Below are 21,726 nucleotides of genomic sequence, written 5' to 3' on the forward strand. Positions count from 1 at the left end.
CACCAAAGAATATGTAGCATTTTTTTCTTGTTTATGTTAATGATATTATTCTTATCGGTACTCTTACTATTCCATTGGATGACCTTATTGCTTTTTTATAAACTGAATTCGCCATAAAGGATCTAAGCCTTTTTTACTACTTTTTGGTCTATGAGATTAAGACTATTACTTCTGGACTTCATTTGACTCAATCAAAGTATATTTCTGATCTTCTTCTCAGTACAAACATGAATAGTTTTAAGCCTGACTTGACACCTATATCTACTAGGTCTCAACTTCCTCAGTCTGATGGTTTGTTACTTTTTGATCCAACTCAATATCGGAATGTGGTGGGTGTGCTTTAGTATCTTACTCTTATACGTCTTGACATTGCATTTGCAATCAACTAAATATGTCGGTTCATGAATAGGCCCGTTTCCATAGGCTTGTAGTCAAGCTTATTCTTCGCTACTTGAAACATACTATTGACTATGATATTTATTTAACCAAAAGCCCATTTTCTTCTCTTCATGCCTATTCTGTCGCCAATTGGCCCATTGATCCTGATGACCGGCATTCTATAAGTGACTTCAATATTTTTCCTGTAGTGCTAAAAGCAACGCACTATGGCACGTTCAAGTATCGAATTTGATTACAAAAGGCTTACCAATGCTACTGCTGAATTAATTTGGATTCCATCTTTACTACAGGAATTGGGTATATTACTTTCTTAAGCTCCTAAACTTTGGTGTGATAATTTATTTGCCATATCTCTGATTGCCAATCTCGTGTTTCATGCTTGGGCCAAATATATTGAAATTTATTTTCATTTTGTTCAAGAGCGAGTAGCTTGTCGTCAGCTTCATGTCCAATTTATCTTCTGCAACGACTAACTCGCTGATATATTCACTAAAGGTCTTGTTCCCCAATGCTTTCAACAGTTGCATTCCAAGCTCTTAGTGGTAGCCACCTTAGCTTATCGAGGAGGGGGGTATTACCAGTATCTTCATCTCAACCCTATATTGAGCCATATATCAAGGATCGATAATTCTAGAAATTTTAATTTTTGAATTTCAAATAGCATGAATTTGAGATTGATCCTCAAGATCTATTTATTATTTCTTTCTATTTTTGTATCATCTTAGTTGTAATCTCTTGTACATTTTCAACTATAAATATACATGATAACTATCTGATAAGGAAGGTAGAAAAAGTTCTTCACAATATATTTTTTCTCACATATTCTTTTTTTCCATAATTCTCTTTGCAATCACCTAATTTTCTATGCTATTTCACAATGGATGATTGGGTAAGGGGGGGACATACATGTCAATCCCACCCAGTCACCCCATGTTGCATGATGCACGAACAATGGATGTTAGCGGTATGTTTCAGTACGAAGACAGACCGAAAAGGGTCCTAATTTCCGGGGGGGTAAGCAGGAAGGCAGCGTGGGTAAAATGCTGTCATTTAGAAGCTGAATGGAGCTCACCGTGCTTAAGAAAAATGTGAAGCTCACCGTACCTACAATTTGATATGAAATAATGTTGATGCAACAAAATATAAAATAATTTGAATATTTTAGTTGAGAAATTACGTATACACACACACACACAAAGAGAGAGATGGAATATTCTTCTCTCGAAAGGAGAGAATATCTAGTCCTTGTATATTGGTAATTAATAATCGAGCATCCACATTGAGGATCCACGTAATTGGTAATGGTTTAACACCATTAAAAGTATTCAAAGACAAAAATATGTTGTATAAAAAAAAATGTATAGTCAAAATGATACTAAACCTTTCTATATATCAAAATTAATTGGCTTGCAGTCTATACATATTGGCAGTATCTTCATCTCAGCCCCACATCGAGAATCCATAATTCTAAAAATTTTAAATTTTAAATTTAGAATTCAAAATTTTTAAAATTATGAATCCTTAATATGTGGTTTGATATGGAGCTGAGATGAAGATACAACCAATAAAAATATCTAGGTTCTTGCTTGAAAGGTGCCAATCATTTTTTCATCAAATAGTTTACACTACCATAGAATATGATATCATAGAGATCCAAGACTTTTTTTTCTGTTTAATCTTTAATATGCTCTTGCTCTTGGCATCTAACATGCTTTACCTCCATATCATGCTGTTGTTTTTTTTCTATGTACATATGCATATATACACACACACATAAATACACATACATTATAACTTTATTTAAAAATTGTATTTCAAATAATAATTTGACAATAGCTTATGTATTAGAAGTAACAACAATTCCTTGGACAAAAATTCATTATCTTTCTTTTTCATCCAAAATTTTATTTTGTCAAGCACAAAAAAATCTACAGAGTTTCTTCTAGCTAGCAGCATCCGCCCATACTCTTAACAGTTTCTCATACACATTCAAAAATTTAAGAAATAATGTCTAATGATATCAAAACTCTTAATTTTGCCGATGATTTTCTATTCACAATTATCACATAGGCACGGAGATATGATTTGCAATTAATCGTCATCTTCCTTTCTTTAAAAATAAAACTAAACTTGAACTTCTACTTAAAAAAATCATAGCTTTCAAATCCCACTCCTCAATCATCTCGGTGCCTCAAATCTTACACATGCAAGGCATGAGCGAATAATACATACATACATACATACATACATACATATACATATATACACATACATATATATACATACATATATACACATACATATACACATACATATACATACATATATACACCATATATACATACACATACATATATATACATACATACATATATACATACATATATATATATATACACACACACATATATATATATATACACACACACATATATATATATATATATACACACACACACAGATATATATAGACGCAAGCACGCACGCACAGATATATATAGACGCAAGCACGCACGCATATATATATATATATATATATATATATATATATATATATATATATATATATATATATATATATATATATATATATATATATATATATATATATATATGAGAAGCAGGCTATCAAGCATAGCAGGGTGGCTTGTTCTTTCATCATTTTGTTTGCTACTTTAATCGCAACCCTTAACCAGATTAAAATACTACATCTAATATTTTCTGATTAAAATACATAAGATCATGTTCCCCCTTCCAAGAGACAGATCGTATTCCACTTTTCTCCCAAAAAATAAAAATCTACCAGCTCGTGAATCCATGCACACAAAAAAAGTATGGTTATGTACACATCATTCACAACAGGTGCTGAAAAAAAAAAGCGGACATCTTCTTTTCCTCAATTTTTTTTTCTTTTACCTTCTTTCCTCCCTAGATTTTTGTCTGTTTTCCTTTTGACCACCATTTCCTCTTCCAAGAAACCGGAGCAACCCAAACAACTCTCTCTTAACAAAAATTCCCATTATAGAGATTGAGTAATGGAGATAGAAAGAAAGACGCTTCATAAAAAGTTTGAATTTTTGAACTAAATTGTTACGAGAGACAGTTTTTTTTTTTTTCAAAAAAAATTGAACTGGATTGGAGGTAGAACATCATACGCATAATTTTTCTTCTTTTTTTTTTCAAATTGCAGATGAGAAGATTATGGGGAGTAAGCTCCTTTACAAAATTGGGAAGATATTCTTTTCCCTTTTTAAATCTCAAGATATCCCAAAATTTAGTCCCCAAATTGTTGCATCCGAAGCGAACCTCACGGAACCGGGCCCACCTCCGGTTCAGAACAGCGGCGACCGGGTCGGGACACCTTTCCTCCGGTTCGCCACCTCCGGACAGGACGGGCGGCCCGCGGCGCTCCGCCGCCCCTGGGAGAGGGACTCAGTCCCGGCGGTGCTCCGGGTGGCCCGGGCCCCCGCTCCGCTGCCGCCCCCGGCGGAGGAGCCGGAGGAGGTGGCGGACGCGGACTCCAGGATGGAGTCGGGCGTGAGCTGGCCCTCGTCCAGCTCGCACGAGCTCGGCAGCGGCAGGAATTCGCACTCCCGGAGCTCCCTCGCCAGCCCTCCCTCGCTCCTCAACAACAGCTTCACCTGCTCTCAGACCAACAAGAATGGCAATCATCAGAAGGAAGCGAGAATTTTCGGTTCTAACCTTTCAAGAATCGTTAAGAATAATTGAAGGCATTGCATGGCTCTAGATTGTTCGCAAAATGGAATCGGATTCGATCGAATACCTTGCAGGAGAGGGAGCAGTAGAGGTAAGGGTCCTGGAGGGGGCGGTCGCAGGAGAGGCAGGCGTTGCCGGAGCCGCGAAAAGGCCGGCTCTGCGCCCGCTGGTTCAAGAACACCACCTTTGCGCCGTTCGTCGTGTACGACTGCCACCAATTCCACGAGCGATTCAGCACAAAAATAACCCATTTAATCCAACAGTACGATCCAGTAAATTAATCCAAAGAGGTTCATATGACTCCAACAATTCGTTCTTTTAAAAAGTAATAATTCTCGTCCACTTGCGTAAGGTAATTCCAAACTTCTCTCTTTTTCTTCTTTTTTTTTTAAAAAAAAGAAAAGAGCAAATCCTGTTCACTTACTTGAACGGAAGAACCGTCGATCAACTTCTCCAGATCGTCGACTCGAACAACATCGTGGTACACATATCTCCGAATCTACCACAAAAAAAAAATCGAAAAAAAACGATATAGAAAAGAGAAGAATCGTGCCTCTGTATCCTTTTCTGCTTCAAAATCTAATTTTTTTTCCAAGAAAATTGGATTAAAGAAAACCTGGAGGAGGCGGTGAAGGCGGTGAAGAGGGAGGCACTGGGGGCAGAAGCTTGAGCAGCAGTCGAGGCAGAAGATGTTCTTCTCGTTCTTCTTGGCCGTCTCGTGGATCGTGCATGGATTGAAGAATCTCTCTCCCAGCAAGGCTTCCAGCCAGTTCGGCATCCCGTTCGTGAAACCAACCTGCCCAAGAAGCCCCATCCTTCTCTCTTTTCAATTCAACAAAAAGATCGAATTTCTATACCAGCTACTGCAGCAATCAATTAAATTCTCATGCAAACAAAAGAGAAACACCATCCAAAAAGATTCAACAAGAAAACAAGACAACCCACCATCTTCGCTTCCTTCTCTCGGCTCAGTAAAACTAGAAGAAGAAACTAGAGCGCAAGTCTCCCAGTTTTAAGCAGCAGTAAGTCTCCCCATCACCTACTCCAGGCGAAAGACGAGGAAAGAGGAGTAGAGAGGAGGCAAAAGAGGAAAGGCGAGAGAAGGAAGAGGAAAACGGAAACGGCGCCTGCACCCGCTGACGAGGTAGGGGGGTGTTGCCAAAAAAGAAGCAAGAAGGAATGGCGAAGCCAGCATTTATGGAGAGAGCAGCGCTGGGCTCCCCCAACCCCACCTTTTAATATAAAAATACTATTTGAATTTAGAAAAAAAAATCCAATTCTCTCCGTATTTCTCTCCTAATATATTTTTATCACTAACTTAAAGTTAGAAATAAAGATTACTTCATTAACTCAATCCAATTTAAATACTTAGTCCGAGCCCACAACCCTGACGGCAGCGGATCTTTGGCGCAAGGTGACAAGACTTGAGACGGCGACTCCCGCTCCCTCTCATCTCGGTGAAAGAAACCAAGGAAAAGAAGCCGCTTGCGTGGAATACGAGAGGATGGCGGTGTTTGGGTACTGGAGCTCACCCACCCCCACCACCGCCCATTGCCGTGCACCATTTTATTTTAGCTTTTATTTCTTTGTTTATTGTTCATTTATAACGGTTCTTTTTTTTGTGCTCCGGAAACAAATAATGGGACTGACAAAGTTACTCTTTTTTAAGTTTCGATTATGGTGATAAATAAACAGAGAGGAAATATCTGTAACGCGGTTTGCGAGCAGCGATGCATGGGCCCGAGATTACTACGGTGGACCTTAATTGATCGACAGCCGGCCTGGAGCGTCTAAATATGGGTACAAAGGCCCAGTACCCCGGCTCTGGTGCAGCTTAACAGAGTTCACACATGGCTCCAATCAATATTGCAAGCACAAAAAAATCCCAAAAATTATAGGATGCAGCCGGGTTGTAACGGAAATCGGAATTAAAATGGATTGGACGAGGACCGAAATGGTCTCTGATTGATTTGATTTATGATATATTAGGTGATTAAGATATTTTTATTTTTTAATATATATATATATCAAATAATTGGAATTGAAACTATTTATTTTAATTTTTATAATATCTGCCGACCAAACAAACCTGTAATCCCTGGATGGGGCATCATTAAGACATGATGTCATGTGCCAATATCATTTTTGTAATTTATGTCATAAAAAATTGGATGAGAATGATTTGGTTGAAAGAGAAGTTTGGATGATAGATCGGATGCTTGCAAAGAATTCTTTTATACACGTATGTCATTTGGAAGAGGGTCTTGTGGTGTTATCCCTATCCCGACAGGAACATAAAACCTAATGCCACGTTGGCGAGGGTCCATTTAATCGACTGTTGGAGGCAGTACACGTGGTCCATGCCCAGACCATTTTGACATTCAACGTCTTTTCGTCACATGTCGATGTCAGAAAAGTGTAACGACCATTTTCATAATTATAGCACCATACTTTTAGTAGATACAACTACGAAGTTTCTAATAATATTTCACTAATATTTTTGGTACATAAACTATAAGTTTTAATTGTTATTGAATAAGCAAACTAAAGTAGTATATTTCTAATTTTTTTATTATATTCTATATGGTACGTAACAAACTAACCAATACAAACTCGGCACGAAGCCACTAACTTACCAATAAAAATCTAGTACCTTAAAGACATGCAGAGAGTTCTCCAAATTTTAAATTTCTCCGACTAACGACAACTCAGTCACGATTGCAAATAGTTCTCATAACTAAATGATAAACGAGCAAAATGTGGGGATGAGATGAGTGAAATGTTGGTACGTACAATCTAGTACCAAAAATGGCTGGTCTGCATATCCAATTTTTTTGACCATGGGCGTCAATGCTTGGCTATATATATAACCTACTCCAAAGATTCTCTAGATAAAGTGCTCTTAAGCTTTTGAAATGCTTTTGCATCTTTTCTCTTACGCCGCTGCTCTATCATTCTTACAATATTTTTTCTATTTTTTGAGAGCTGTGTTTAACTTAAATATTAAAAGCCCTCGCTAAATACTCTCAGCAGCAACAAAGTGTATTTTCTAGAAAATGTAAAATAATAACTAGAAAACTACTTTGCAGCTATTCTTGTTGCATCGCAATCATTTGGATTGACTGATAATCGCATGTGTCAAGAGAATTTTGAATCTTTAGTGAGCGCATGATTAAACATAAATTCATGAAATCTTCATAATGAGAAAACTAGCCTTCTGATTTGTAATGTTATCGATACTTTTATAAATGGCCAAGGAAGACACGCAAGATTGTCTTTTTTTAAAAAAAATCAAGGCACATTATTAAGACATCAAATCGTCAACAATCACAATCATAACAGCACTCGTCTGGATTTACATGGATTCTATATTTACCATTAAATTCTGCTGAGAAATAACCCATTGCTTTCAAACTTTATCCAAGTCATTAACCTCCCATTTTTCAGTTCTAGACACATATTCAAACCATTCTTCTTATTATAAACACATATGTAAACATTACTTTACCGTCTCAGTCAAATTCTAGCATTTTCTCTCTGATGCAATACCTTCTATGTCTTCCCCATGCTAACTCATATTTGTCTCATGATTCCTTCTTTTAAGACGGTTCTACCTCACCTAATTAAAAGGAACGCTTGAGGGAAGAAAACCCTTTACGATCCAGATTTTTCTAATAGAAATTTGTAGGGTGAGAAGTGTTGAACATTAATCAAATTTTCAACCATATAATATTAATTTGTATCATTTGATGCTAAGTTATCCTTTTCCATTATGACTGATTTATACTCTTTACTATTATAAAGCAAACTTTAGAGATTTTCATATAAAGGCTTTCCAATAAAATAATTATTTTTCCTCTGCTTTATGCGTCATTCGACTCCATAAGGAATATGGGATAGGAGTTGGACTCAAACTCTAGCTCTGTTTTTAACTAGCAAGAATGCAAGATGGAGCTTTCACCGTGTTTTTTTCTCCCCTCATATCCCTCGCACTTGCTCTAGATCCAATATTAAATAAGTTAATGTGCGAGCTTTTTATTTAATATATAAATTCACTTTTAGTTTTTTTCGACAATTGTAATTTTAATCAAAATGAAACTCTTTCTAATTAGACAGTCACTTGATTTTATTTTTTCGACCCGTTCATCTACCAAATCTATTTCTCATATTTACTATATTTTATTTTATCATAAAGAAATCAAAGAGAGAATCCAGAAATTAAAAAGTAAGGGAGTCTTCAAGGAATGTTTTCCTTTTTTTAATTAAATTTGATTTTTTGGATAAACAATATTTCTTTCCTTGAATAAATAAAATATACTTAACAATTATCAGCATTAATGTGGGCCATTTTGGAGATTTTAAAAATTAAATTGCTAACTTTAATGCTCTATCTTGGACGGGGTGATCATCTATCTCAGAAGCTAACTTCTCATGCTGAATTTCTGATGACTATAACTTATCGGTATCTCATCCAATTTGAGTTTTTAATTTAAAAAAAATTGGATACCTTTTTGAGCTCTACAATATAGCACCATTCTTAAGGGTACAAGGCACCTAGCGATCATTACTAAATTTCATATCCTAAATAGGGCGATCAAAGCAAAAATTGATTTTCCAGATACATCTCTTAATTGAGGAAGAATTAGATAAAGTGGATAAAGACAAAATTGATATAAAAGTTGAGATCCACCTTTGTAAAATTTTAGCTTTTAATGATTATTTTCACTGGATATTTATGTTTCAAATAATTGCATCCTTTTTCAACTAGACGAGAAATTCAATTCGTACTATACATAGAGGAACCTCACTATTATATATAAAAATTATGTAACTCTATTTTATAATGTATTAATAAAAAAATCTAGGCTTTAAGAAAATTAAGTTGGGCGGCTTAAGCTGCTCTGATGAGATCAAATTGTCCAAGGATTGAATGGGTTGAAAACAATACTCATAATATTATGTTTTCTTTGAACACTATCAAAAGGCATGGTGTTATATATAAAAACAAAGCATAACTAAGAAAATCTGGTTTTTGATCCATTGCTTCTCGGACGTCTACCAAATTTACCCTACCGCAGAAACTCATGCAATAGCATGGGATATACTGATACCTACCATTAAGGATAACAATTAGTGGTAAGAAAATAAAATGATTATAAAAGGCTATCTGTGTCTTTACCAGGGAGTGATTATAGTGCATGGAACCCAGACTGCATTCCACTGCAGGCATCCACAGGTTCATTGCCTGACCTAATTCCTTGCCTAGGCTTAGCTTTCAATTTTGGAAGATATTTTATTGATTACCAATATTATCAGATCAAAATATCAGAAATAAATGTTTAATAAATTGGGATGGGCCGGCAGTAAAATAATATATTCTACCATGGTAAATAGAGTCGGAGGGAGACAGCTCGGGGTGAGAGAGCGAATCAAGGAACTGGGCGGCGAGGCCCAGGTGGGAAGCGAAGCGCGACCACCGCTCTCGGGATGCGCACCTTCCGCAAATGACCCCACGATCAGCTGCGCGAGGTCGGCACGCAATGCCACGTATCCTCTTCCTACTGGCTCATCCTCTTTCCATCGTACGCCCTCGAACCTCTGCATGGCATCTTACCGCATTTCCCGCCCCCTCCGGCCTTCTGGCATCCGTCGGGAGGATCGATCGGGACCGCTGATCGCGTCGGAAGGCCTGTTCCGGATGGATGACGTCACGGGATCGGGTGATTAGATCTCGCGCGGTCCCTTTCGGACGGGACGGCGCGGGAGGCCAGGTGTGCGTCGCCGCAACGCGCGCTGCCGCGGGGGCCGTCGCATCGGGAGGTGCAACCGTGACGTGCTGTTAGTCAACGGACAGTCAACGTTTATAGGTTGTCACGGCGTTGCCGGTCGAGCTTAAATCCCGCGCCTTTAAGCGACCGGTCTCACGTGCTGCTAGTTTCGAGGCGTCCAGTGGTTTGGCCAGACAAGCGTCAACCACTGCACTCTAATGATACAAAGCGGGGCTGTATTTAAAGAACAAATTTATATTTCATTCATTTATTTTATATACACTTGTTGGTTTTGAATCTTTAAGTTAAATTTAAAGCATGACTACAAAGAAAGAAATTCGCAGTATACTAATATTCTTGGGTCCTGAAGGTGCTGGAGCCAAATGTAAAATGATTCAATTAGCAAGATAATCCAAGCTTTATCTAATTATTAAAAACTATGAATTCAGAGACTTTTTTTTTATTTGGATGAGTGGTTAGCTCAGATTCAAAATTTTCTGCTGAGAGTCTGAGACACATATCACTCTAAAAAATTATATGTAAGTATTCATGTCTGCCATTGGTACAGCTTTTTCAAAGTCGTGCCTACCTACCCATCTGCGAAACCATGCATAAAAGGTAAGTTGGCTAGTGGCTACTTCACAGGGTCGCATGGCCGAACAAGATGAGTTCATGATGGGCGAAATTTCTAATCAAATTTTTATATAATCAAATTCTATTAAAAAATATTTTTTGGGAAATTTTAAAATTGAGCAGCACATCTATTGACGGGATTCCACTAGAATAATGGACATATCTGACCTATTGCGCCGTTAAGATCGGAACTTATTATTACAACTAAGAAATATCTAAAAAAGATAATAAAGATGATTTGTCTAAAACCTAGGTTATATTTACTGGGAAGCAATAGAATACATTGCTTTTACAAGTCTTAACCAAGAGAAATGAGCTTAGAATAAGAGAAAAATAATCAAGAAATTATATAAAAGAAGTACACCAAGAAATTGCCGAGGTTAATTCTTATGAGAAAATTATTTTTGCCTCTCTCTCCTTCTTCTGTTCTGTCTGTCCCTCTTTTTCTTTCCTTATCCAACTCAAGCATAGGAAACTACCTTCGCCTCTCTATGTTCGCCAGGGGCTCAGCTAAAATATCAAAAGTTTCATTGTCATTTTGTGACCAGGACTTAGAAGTGGCCAAGTCTTAGCATGGGAGAATACTAGAGTTGGGCACTATTTTTCCCCTTATTCCGGCTGACAGAGTCAATGTGCCCAATGCGTACTAGAGCCTGTATGCGACACTAACGTATCTGCGATTTTTTTTTCTCCATTTATTCCTTTCTTAATCACAATCTTTGACAAATAAATTTTAAGATTGATACTTAAAAATAATTGATAATCTTAGATCACATATGTCACCCAAGCTATCAATATCCAGATTCTGAAAGATTAGATAGTAAGATTTTAAACCTTTTTAGATTTTTGCACCTTTCAACTTGACTGAGATAAAAGGGGACCACAACTCATCTTGCTTTAGTCATCCGTTGAGATGACCAAAATAGATATCATCAGCTCCTGAAAACCTTGCTCTAGAGCTGTCAATGATCTGAGAAGCCTGACTGGGCTCATGTCAAGCCCAGAAGAACTTTTATCGGGCTCCATTGACATCCCACCAACCTTAAATAAAAGTTTAAGGCTTTGGTTTTAGGATCAAGCTCTCTCTATGCCATTTTAGGACATCAATGGAGAGATGAAGGCAAATCAAAATCCCCCTGCTTCATCTACGAACTCCTCAGATAATCGTGCATCAACTGCATGCAGCATTGCCTCCACTTCCTCCACCATTTACTTGCCTGCTGCCTGAACGATAAAGCCTGCCTCCTAAAACGAGGAATGATCGGTGCAGGAGAAGTGTGATCAAGTGCAGATCAAGTACTTGATTCCATAAACCTCTCAGCTCAGTTTAATTGGTCTGCTTACCACCTTAACAGAGCATAGAACACAGAACAGAGCATCACCGAGCTTTTGTTCTACTGCAAGGAGCAATGATAATATATGTGCTTCTCTAAAATCTCAAATCAGAATGTCTCGATTTGGAGCCTGACTGCTATTCAAAAGGACGTGCAACCACCGTGTAACTACAAACAATGAAGACCATTTGTGATGACAGAAGGGTGGGGCCTCAATTACTGCAAACTAGGGCTATAAGACCTTAGCATGCATGAATTCCCAAGAAGACAAGACACTTTCCTACTTATCTTTGATCTATCATCAGTATCTCAAAGTCCAAACACAATTCCATTTATAGGATCATTATCATCATATCGAGGTATAATAACATCAGCAATGTGCATTATAACAGGAATCCAATTGTAATGTCATTCACCTTAACTAAGAAAGCTGCTGCACACAGTGGGGTGTAAGAAATCTCTCATATATGAAACAAACATTCACATAATTTTTGTTGGAATATTTCAAAATTTCAATTCTGCCCTTCTCTATCATTTGCCTTTTATCTAGTGTACTTTCTTTAGTCCCACATTGGAAAGAGATAAAACTCAAAAGATCAGAATAGTGCACCTTCCAATTCTGTCTTTTTTTGAGTTACAGTATCATTGCTCATTTCTTGAAACAACTTCATGACGTTCAAGTTATTAAAGCTATAGTGCCCCTGATCTTGATAAAATGTGTCTGTCTTTCTCTACCTTTTCTACAAACAAAAATGCCTTGATAACGCAAATATGTTACTCAAGAAAACCACTGCGAATTGCATTGTGAACTGTACCTCATAATAAAGCAACGAGAATGGAGGAAGAGAGTTAGGGTGATTTTTCTGCTCAACTTGCTCATTCAATAAATCGACAGGTCTTTCTTCATTTACTAAAAGACAAAGACCCAATTTTTTAAGAGCTGCCCAAAACCAAGGTCGGTGTTTTTTTCTCAAATCACATGGAATCTTTGTATTATTGGATATAAATAAATGAAGACCGTTCTTGACTCTATTCTCTCTCCTCTATTTCTTTTATAAATCCGCCAAAAACAAAGACTCAATTTTTTAAGAGCTCCCCAAAACCAAGATCAATGTTTTTTTTTCCCTCAAATCATATGGAATCTATGAATTATTGGATATATATATATATAAAAAGAAGACCTCTGTTAACTCTATTCTCTCTCCTCTCTTCAAACACTTCCTTGATTTCTATAGTTGCTTAAACAAAGACCCAATTGTTTAAGAACCGCTCAAAACCAAGATCGGTGTTTTTCTCTCAAATCATATGGAATCTATATATTATTGGATATAAAAAAATGAAGACCGTTCTTGACTCTATTCTCTCTCCTCTGTTTCTTCTATAAATCCGCCAGCTCTAAAAACAAAGAGCCAATTTTTTAAGAGCTGCCCGACACCAAAGCCGATGTTTTTTTCTCAAACCATATGGAATCTATACATTATTGGGTATTAAAAAAAACCGAAGACCGTGCTTGACTATTCTCTCCCCTCTCTTCGAACACTTCCTTGATTTCTTCTATAAATCCGCCAGCTCTTGTGTGTTTTGAGCATTCACTGGTGTCGTCTCACGGTCATGGATCGCTTCCTTCCTCTCCTCTCGGTTCTTGCGGTAAGAGAGCTAATTACCTCTTCCTTGTTTGTTTTTGCTCTATCTAATTGCTTTTTATGAGATTACTCTGTAGACCACTAACCCGAACTAGATATTGCTTCAGCTTGCAGTTGGAGTAACCCATGCAGCCTCGCCTTCTGAGCTCTACTGGCGCAGCGTCCTCCCCGACACTCCCATGCCAAGTGCCATTGCTGACCTAATAAAGCATAGCACTAATGTTGGGAAAGAACTAGCTCTCAGCCATCCAGCAGTGAAGCCCATGGCTACGAGTTCTAAACTGCGTTCTTCTTTCTTTCTGGAGAACGACTTGCATGCGGGTGCCAAGTTTACTTTGCACTTCACAGGAACCGGCTCCAGGCCATCCCTTCTGCCACGCCAAGCGGCCGACTCCATCCCCTTCACCAACACCAAGCTTCCAGAGATCCTTGCCCGCTTCTCGATCGCGCCGGGTTCTCGCGAAGCCAAGGCGATCGAGACAACCCTTGAAGAGTGCGAAGAGCAGGCAGGGTACAGGCAGATCAAGAAATGCGCCACTTCACTTGAATCCATGCTGGATTTCACTACATCGGCCCTGAGAACTCGCGACATCCACACCGTTTCGACGAAAGTCGGTAAGGAGGACTCGCCGGAGCAGCAGTATAGCGTGGTCGGCGTGCGAAAGGTGACGGGTTCCTCCGATTGGGTGGTCTGCCATGTCCAGCCCTATGCATACACCGTGTTCTACTGCCACACGAAGGGTAAATCCAAGGCATACATGGTTTCCATGGTGGGGGTGGATGGAACGAAGGTGGAGGCGCTGGCCGTGTGCCATGACTACAAGGAGGGTTCGAACCCTAAGATCCTGGCCTACCAAGAGCTCAAAGGGAAGCAAGGGACTGGAAACTTCTGCCACTTCCAACCCCAAGACAATATTGTCTGGATCCCCAAAAGCTAGACGAAGCTTCTATCAGGACTTCTCTTGCTTCTTTGCGTTATGCGGATGTCCTGAGGGTATATATCGCATTGTCTATGGGCGCTTATTAGGTGTTAATGTTTATCATGATCTACATGATGAGTCTGTTGTTGGGTGATGCATCCATGTATGTGTTCTAGTTATTATATAAATAAATAATCTCTTATCGAGTTGCTCACAGCTCACATACGTTTGGTTTAGTTGTTTGATAATTATTGGTGGTGGGTAGCTATTTACTATCTTGGCCAAAATAGTTTCCATGATGAAAGGAAACTCAATGATACCAAGTCCAGTCTATTTTTGAACCTGTGATATTCTGTCAATTTTATAATATTTATGGAGGCATGTTAGAATACTTCTTCTTCTTGAAATTTCTTTGTGGATAAATTTTAATCAAGTACTTGAATAATCATGACTAGAATTTGCATCATCAATATTATCACAATATAAATTTATTTTATTTGAGATATTTTCTCGCACTAGGAACTATAAGTACATGCAATGTGATCAAATCCATATCCAATGAAGTAGGTTTACATCTAGAGATGGTTGCAATAGAGCCACTAATGTCCGAGGCAAAACAAAGAGAGCCACTCTAATGTTAGTCGATGGAGAGTCAACGTACCACTAGTTTCAACCTACTACAAGCGTCAACCACTACCCAAAAGTTGCACTATAATTTAATACAAACGGGACCGTATTTAAAGACCAAATTTATATTTCATTCATTTGTATTATATACACTCGTTGGTAATGCATCTTAAAGTTAAATTTAAAGCAAGATTAGAAAGCAAGAGAGTAAGAAGATAGAATGAAGCTATGGCCAGGCTCATGGACCAACCCAGTATATGTTCTTGGGTCCTGAAGATGCTAGAGCCAAATGTAAGATGATTGAATTAACAAGATAATCCAAGCCTTATCTAATTATAAGAACTATGAATTCAAAGACTTCTTTATTTTCAATGAGTGGCTAGCTCAGATTCAAAATTTTCTACTGAGATTTATATTCGTATAAAAATTTATATATAAGTGTTCAAGTCTGCCATTAGTACTACTTTTTCAAACTAGTGCCTACTCCATATGCCAAACCATGCATAAAGGTAAGTAGCCCTCCATGTGCCAAACCATGCATAATGGTAAGTTGGCTACTTCACAGGGTCATATGGGTGAACAAGATGAGTTCATGATGGCAAAGCCCTAGGCATATGTAGATTTTAAAAATTAAATTTTTCTATGATCGATCTTCCATAAAAATTCATTGTTTTTTGGGAAAGACTCGAAATTGAACAGTACCTCTATTGACGGGCTTCCACTGGAATAATGGATATAACTGAGCTATTGCACCGTGAAAAACATAACTTATTATTGCAACTAATAAATATCTAAAAATGATATTAAAAATGGGATAGAGAACACGACCAACTTCAACTAGGAAAAATCTAAAAAAGATAATAAAAATATGTTATAGAATAAAACTAACATGAATACCAAGAATTAACATGATTTCTCTAAAACCTAGGTTATATTTGCAAGGAAGCAAAAGAATACATTACTTTTGCAAGTGTTAAGCAAGATAAATCAATAAGAGAAAATTTCCAAAGAGATTAGTATAAGAGAAAAATAATCAAGGAATTATAAAGAAGAAGTACACCAAGATATTGCCGAGGATTTGAAACCTGTGATAAAAACTAAGAGAAAAATATTTTTGCTTAAACAACACAAAAACAATACAAAAACAATACAAAAACACTAGTTAATCTTTTGCTTAGTCTTTCGCGAAGAAGAAAAAGACTAGCTAGACGAGAGATAGAAGGGATACAGTTACTAATCAGCAGATCCGAAACTAGTTCTTGAGTGAAAAGCCATGAAGAGAAGCGTGGAAAAGAGGAGGGGAGTAGAAGATGAGGCCGCCTCCCACAGGGCCAGCCCGCCAATCGCCACCGCCGCCGCTTGGGGTGATGGAGAGAGAGGAAGAGTAGAAGAGACAGAGGAGGTCGGAAATGGAAAGGGAAGAGGGAGATTTGAGGAAGAGGAGGACTTAGACGGGGAAGCAGATGGCTTCTTGAATCTGGAGATCGAGAAAGAGAAAGATCGATCTCAGATCGAGAAAGAACGACGGGGAGAGAAGGGGGGGGTTAGGAATTTGTAAGGAGGGGGCGGCTGGAGGCGTTAGGGATCAAGAGGCGAGCGACGGAGAGAGAAGGGGGGGGGGGAGAAATAATAGGAAATATAATGTGGCCTCCGACGACGCTTTTGAAAACGTCGGCATTCAAAAATGGCCAATGTGACGACGCTTTCTAAAGCGTCGTTTTTATTTTGGTTTTCGACGACACTTTTTAGTGTTATCTAAATCAGGCTCTCGCTCATGAACGTCAGTATTTTCCGATGCTATTTAGAATCATCGGCTTATTTAGGTGTTAGAATTAACTATTTTTCTTGTAGTGGTCTGATAAAACTTTTATTGGGCTCCATTTTCGAGCCCTAACATTTCACAGGCACCAAAAAATGGAGCCGAAAACATTTGGGCAGTCCTTAGATTTGTTCCAAAATAAATAAAAATAATGAAGCCCCCATTTAATTTTGGGCCATCTTGGAAAATCCTCATACGAATTGGGCTAATGGTCCTCAGTCTAGGGATGTAAAAGCGGGTTCTCCTCGCCTATCTCCTCCGCCACCTCCACTTCCTCCTCTCCTCCATCTTTAGCATTGTTGCCTCTTCCTCCTCTTTGCCCTCCCTCTCCAGTGCTACCGCCGCCCACCTCCTATGCCTCGAGGAGCACGATAGAGCATGAGTTCTAAGGTGGAAAAAAAGAATAAAATATTTTTTCAAAAAAATAATAAAAAATAGAGAGTATAGCCAAACTAATAGAATATTCTTTTTTTCAGAAAAAAAATTGCTCGAAAACCCTCACCTATTAGACGATCAAGATGTCTCCCATCTTTTTATTTTAAAAACTATAAGAGGATGTTTGGTATGGGGTGATCATCTCAAAATCAAGGGCAATGTGGATGGAGGTGATGAGATCACCACATTTAGTTGCACAGCGAAGATCCTACACAACATTAATCCTAAATCAGTCTTACTCAAATCACCGTCCAACTCAATGTTGAGATATGGAGGTCTGGTATCGAAGATCACCCAGGGCAGTGATATTGGGCAGAAATTTGAGAAAAAAATATGCCACTCAGTCTAATAAAAAAATTTATATATCAATATACTATAAATGTATTATATCAATATATTATATTATATTGATATTATATATTTTATTATAATATATTATTAATCATATTATTAGTCAATAATTATTTCAAATTGTAGTAGAAATATATTGTTGCACTTTATATTTATATAATAAAAAATGAATTATTCTCTCCCCTCTATTTCTCTTACAAATCCGCCAAACAAAGATTCAATAATTTAAATGCTCCTCAAAACCATGATCGGTGTTTTTTTCTCAAATCATTTGGAATCTATATAATTTTGGATATAAAAAAATGAAGACCGCTGTTGTCTCTATTCTCTCTCCTCTGTTGCTTCACTCCCTTGATTTCTTTAGTTGCTAAAGCAAAGACCCAATATTTTAAGAGCCGCCCAAAACCAAGATCGGTGTTTTTTTCTCAAATCACATGGAATATTTATATTATTGGATGTAACAAAATGAACACCGTTCTTGACTCTATTCTCTCTCCTCTGTTTCTTCTATAAATCCACCAGCCTTAAAAACAAAGAGCCAATTTTTTAAGAGCGGCCCGAAAGCAAGACCGATGTTTTTTTCTCAAATCATATGGAATCTATACATTATTGGATATTAAAAAAAAACGAAGACCATTCTTGACTCTATTCTCTCCCCTCTCTTCTAACACTTCCTTGATTTGTTCTATAAATCCGCCAGCTCTTGTGTGTTTTGAGCATTCACTGGGATCGTCTCACGGTCATGGATCGCTTCCTTCCTCTCCTCTCCGTTCTTGCGGTAAGAAAGCTAATTACCTCTTCCTTGTTTGTTTTTGCTCTATCTAATTGCTTTTTATGAGATTACTCTGTACGTAGACCAGTAACCCGAACAAGATATTGCTTCAGCTTGCAGTTGGAGTAACCCATGCAGCCTCGCCTTCTGAGCTCTATTGGCGCAGCGTCCTGCCCGACACTCCCATGCCAAGTGCCATTGCTGACCTAATAAAGCATAGCACTAATGTTGGGGAGGAAATAGCTCTCAGCCATCCAGCAGTGAAGCCCATGGCTACGAGTTCTAAACTGCGTTCTTCTTTCTTTCTGGAGAACGACTTGCATGCGGGTGCCAAGTTTACTTTGCACTTCACAGGAACCGGTTCCAGGCCATCCCTTCTGCCACGCCAAGCGGCCGACTCCATCCCCTTCATCACCACCAAGCTTCCAGAGATCCTTGCCCGCTTCTCCATCGAGCCGGGTTCTCGCGAAGCCAAGGCGATCGAGACAACCCTCGAAGAGTGTGAAGAGCCGGCAGCGTACGGTAATATCAAGAAATGCGCCACTTCACTTGAATCCATGCTGGATTTCACTACATCGGCCCTGAGAACTCGCGATATCCGCACCGTTTCGACGAAAGTCGGTAAGGAGGACTCGCCGGAGCAGCAGTATAGCGTGGTCGGCGTGCGAAAGGTGACGGGGTCCTCCGATTGGGTGGTCTGCCATGTCCAGCCCTATGCATACACCGTGTTCTACTGCCACACGAAGAGTAAATCCGAGGCATACATGGTTTCCATGGTGGGGGTGGATGGAACGAAGGTGGAGGCGCTGGCCGTGTGCCATGACTACAAGGAGGATTCGAACCCGAAGATCCTGGCATACCAAGAGCTCAAAGAGAAGCAAGGGACTGGAAACTTCTGCCACTTCCAACCCCAAGACAATATTGTCTGGATCGCCAAAAGCTAGGCGAAGCTAGCTTCTATCAGGACTTCTCTTGCTTCCTTACGTTATGCGGATGTCCTGAGGGTATCGCGTTGTCTATGAGCGCTTATTGGGTGTTAATGTTTATCATGATCTACATGATGAGTCTGTTGTTGGTAGATGCATCCATGTATATGTTCTAGTTATTAGATAAATAAATAAACTCTTACATCCATGATGTTTCTAATGAAGTAGGTTTATATCTAGGGATGGTTGCAATAGAGCCGCTAATGTTCGAGGCAAAACAAAGAGAGCCACTCTAATGTTAGTCGACAGAGAGTCAACGTACTGCTAGTATCAAGGCATCTAGTGGTTTGGCGAGACAAGCGTCAGCCACTACCCAAAAGTTGCACACTATAATTTGATATCAACGGGACTGTATTTAAAGACCAGATTTATATTTCATCCATCTGTTTTATATAAACTTGTTGGTTATGCATCTTGAAGTTAAATGTAAAGCAAGATTCGAAAGAAAGAGAGTAAAAAGATAGAATGAAGCTATGGCCAGGCTGGTGGACCAACCCAGAAGACTAATATTCTTGGGTCCTAAAGATGCCAGAGCCAAATGTAAAATGATTCAATTAACAAGATAATCCGAGCCTTATCTAATTATAAGAACTATGAATTCAGAGACTTTTTTTTATTTTCGATGAGTGGCTAGCTCAGATTCAAATTTTTTTTACTGAGATTCATATTCGTATAAAAATTTATATATAAGTGTTCAAGTCTGCCATTAGTACTACTTTTTCAAACTAGTGCCCACTCCATATACATGCCAAACCATGCATAAAGGTAAGCAGCCCTCCATGTGCCAAACCATGCATAATGGTAAGTTGGCTACTTCACAGGGTCATATGGGTGAACAAGATGAGTCCATGATGGCAAAACCCTAGGCATATGTAGATTTTAAAAATTAAATTTTTATACAATCGATCTTCTATAAAAAAATTCATTTTCTTTTGAGAAAGCCTTGAAATTGAACAGCACGTCTATTGACGGGCTTCCACTGGAATAATGGATATAACTGAGCTATTGCACCATGAAGAACAGAACTTATTATTGCAACTAAGAAATATCTAAAAATGATATTAAAAATGGTATAGAGACCACAACCAACTACAACTAGGAAATATCTAAAAAAAGATAATAAAAATATATTATAGAATAAAACTAATATGAATACCAAGAATTAACATGATTTGTCTAAAACCTAAGTTATATTTACAAGGAAGTAATAGAATACATTACTTTTACAAGTGTTAACCAAGAGAAATCAATAAGAGAAAATTTCAAAATTAAGAGCTTAGTATAAGAGAAAAATAATCAAGGAATTATAAAGAAGAAGTACACCAAGAGATTGCCGGATTTGAAAACTGAGATTAACAGTAAGAGAAAAATATTTTTTGCCTTCCTCTCCCTTTCTTTCCCTCCTTTACTTTCCCCCTTGTTCTTTCCTTCTCCATCTCAAGCTAAGGAAACCGCCTTCGCCTCTCTATGTTCACCTGGGGCTCAGCTAAAATATCTAAAGATTCATTGTCATTTTGTGACCAGGACTTAGAAGTGGTCAAGTCTTAGCATGGGAGAATGCTAGAGTTGGGAAATATTTTTTACCTTATTCCAGCCGACAGAGTCAATGTGCCCCATGCGTACTAGAGCCTGTATGCAACACTAACATATCTGCGAATTTTTTCCATTTATTTCTTCCTTAATCATGTTCTTTAACTAATAATATTTCACCTAAGCTTTCAATATCTAGATTCTGAAAGATTAAATAATAAGATTTTAAACCTCTTTAGATTTCTGCACCTTTCAACTTGACTGAGAAAAAAGGGGACCACAACTCATCTTGCTTTAGTCATCCGTTGAGATGACCAAAGTATATATCATCAGTTCCTGAAAACCTTGCTCTGGAGCTGTCAATGATCTGAGGAAGCCTGAGCGGTCTGATGTCAGCCGTGAAAAACTTTTATTGGGCTATGTTTTCAAGCCCAAACGTTTGACCAGGCCCCAAAAGATGGAGCCGAAAACTTTTGAGCAGTCCTATTTGTTCCAAAATATATTAAAAATAATAAAGCCTCCATGGTATCTGGCTCACAGTCCTCAGCCTGCGTATGTACAAGCGGGTCCTACTCGCCGGTCTCCTCCGCCACCTCCACTCCCTCCTCTCCTCCATCCTTAGCATCGATGCCTCTTCCTCCTCCTCATCCTCCCAATCTAGCGCCGCCGCCGCCCACCCCCTACTCCTCCAGAAGCACGATAGTGCATGAGGGCTAATTAATGAGGGAGAAAATAATAAAATATTTTTTTAAAAAATAAAAAATAGGGAGCACAACCAGAATAATAGAATAT

At 38.4% G+C, this 21,726-nt stretch overlaps 3 protein-coding genes across 6 annotated transcripts; 2 read left to right on the forward strand and 1 right to left on the reverse strand.

Annotated features, from left to right (window-relative positions):
• Window positions 1–3,551: 3,551 nt before the first annotated feature.
• On the reverse strand, window positions 3,552–5,293 carry LOC103705159 (protein RGF1 INDUCIBLE TRANSCRIPTION FACTOR 1-like). Of its 3 annotated transcripts, none has more exons than XM_088719387.2 (5): window positions 5,062–5,293; window positions 4,733–4,931; window positions 4,541–4,615; window positions 4,184–4,324; window positions 3,552–4,040 (listed from the first exon to the last, which is right to left on the reverse strand). In XM_088719387.2, exons 2-5 carry the CDS (start codon window positions 4,928–4,930, stop codon window positions 3,732–3,734), a joined length of 723 nt encoding a protein of 240 aa, XP_088575513.2. In that variant the 5' UTR covers window position 4,931; window positions 5,062–5,293; the 3' UTR covers window positions 3,552–3,731. The 3 variants fall into 3 exon arrangements, with proteins under 3 accessions (XP_088575513.2, XP_038971376.3, XP_026659671.4); XM_039115448.3 differs by having other exon boundaries at window positions 4,733–4,979; XM_026803870.4 differs by having other exon boundaries at window positions 4,733–4,912; window positions 5,062–5,292.
• Window positions 5,294–13,354: 8,061 nt separating this feature from the next.
• Window positions 13,355–14,630, forward strand: LOC120107596 (BURP domain-containing protein 6-like). Of its 2 annotated transcripts, none has more exons than XM_039120927.3 (2): window positions 13,355–13,498; window positions 13,602–14,630. In XM_039120927.3, exons 1-2 carry the CDS (start codon window positions 13,463–13,465, stop codon window positions 14,430–14,432), a joined length of 867 nt encoding a protein of 288 aa, XP_038976855.3. In that variant the 5' UTR covers window positions 13,355–13,462; the 3' UTR covers window positions 14,433–14,630. The 2 variants fall into 2 exon arrangements, with proteins under 2 accessions (XP_038976855.3, XP_038976852.3); XM_039120924.3 differs by having other exon boundaries at window positions 13,403–13,498; window positions 13,590–14,630.
• Window positions 14,631–18,293: 3,663 nt separating this feature from the next.
• LOC149768115 (BURP domain-containing protein 6-like) lies at window positions 18,294–19,550 on the forward strand. The gene is made up of 2 exons (XM_089929971.1): window positions 18,294–18,424; window positions 18,532–19,550. The coding sequence occupies exons 1-2, from the start codon at window positions 18,389–18,391 to the stop codon at window positions 19,360–19,362; spliced, it is 867 nt and encodes a 288-aa protein (XP_089786097.1). The 5' UTR covers window positions 18,294–18,388; the 3' UTR covers window positions 19,363–19,550.
• Window positions 19,551–21,726: the final 2,176 nt, after the last annotated feature.

Source organism: Phoenix dactylifera, chromosome 3 (genome assembly GCF_051530095.1).
Source record: "Phoenix dactylifera cultivar Ajwa chromosome 3, Ajwa_hap1_PhDact_Kaust_v1.1, whole genome shotgun sequence".
Classification (NCBI taxonomy): domain Eukaryota; kingdom Viridiplantae; phylum Streptophyta; class Magnoliopsida; order Arecales; family Arecaceae; genus Phoenix; species Phoenix dactylifera.

Bases quoted from the DNA above. Each gene is read 5' to 3' on its own strand.
- LOC120107596 (XM_039120924.3), top strand. From the start codon at position 13,463: ATGGATCGCTTCCTTCCTCTCCTCTCGGTTCTTGCG. The intron at 13,499-13,589 runs GTAAGAGAGCTA...AACCCGAACTAG, and splicing joins CTCTCCTCTCGGTTCTTGCG to ATATTGCTTCAGCTTGCAGT.
- LOC149768115 (XM_089929971.1), top strand. From the start codon at position 18,389: ATGGATCGCTTCCTTCCTCTCCTCTCCGTTCTTGCG. The intron at 18,425-18,531 runs GTAAGAAAGCTA...ATATTGCTTCAG, and splicing joins CTCTCCTCTCCGTTCTTGCG to CTTGCAGTTGGAGTAACCCA.
- LOC103705159 (XM_088719387.2), bottom strand. From the start codon at position 4,930: ATGGGGCTTCTTGGGCAGGTTGGTTTCACGAACGGGATGCCGAACTGG. The intron at 4,616-4,732 runs GTTTTCTTTAAT...TTTTTGTGGTAG, and splicing joins GCCTTCACCGCCTCCTCCAG to ATTCGGAGATATGTGTACCA. The intron at 4,041-4,183 runs GTATTCGATCGA...GTCTGAGAGCAG, and splicing joins ACTGCTCCCTCTCCTGCAAG to GTGAAGCTGTTGTTGAGGAG.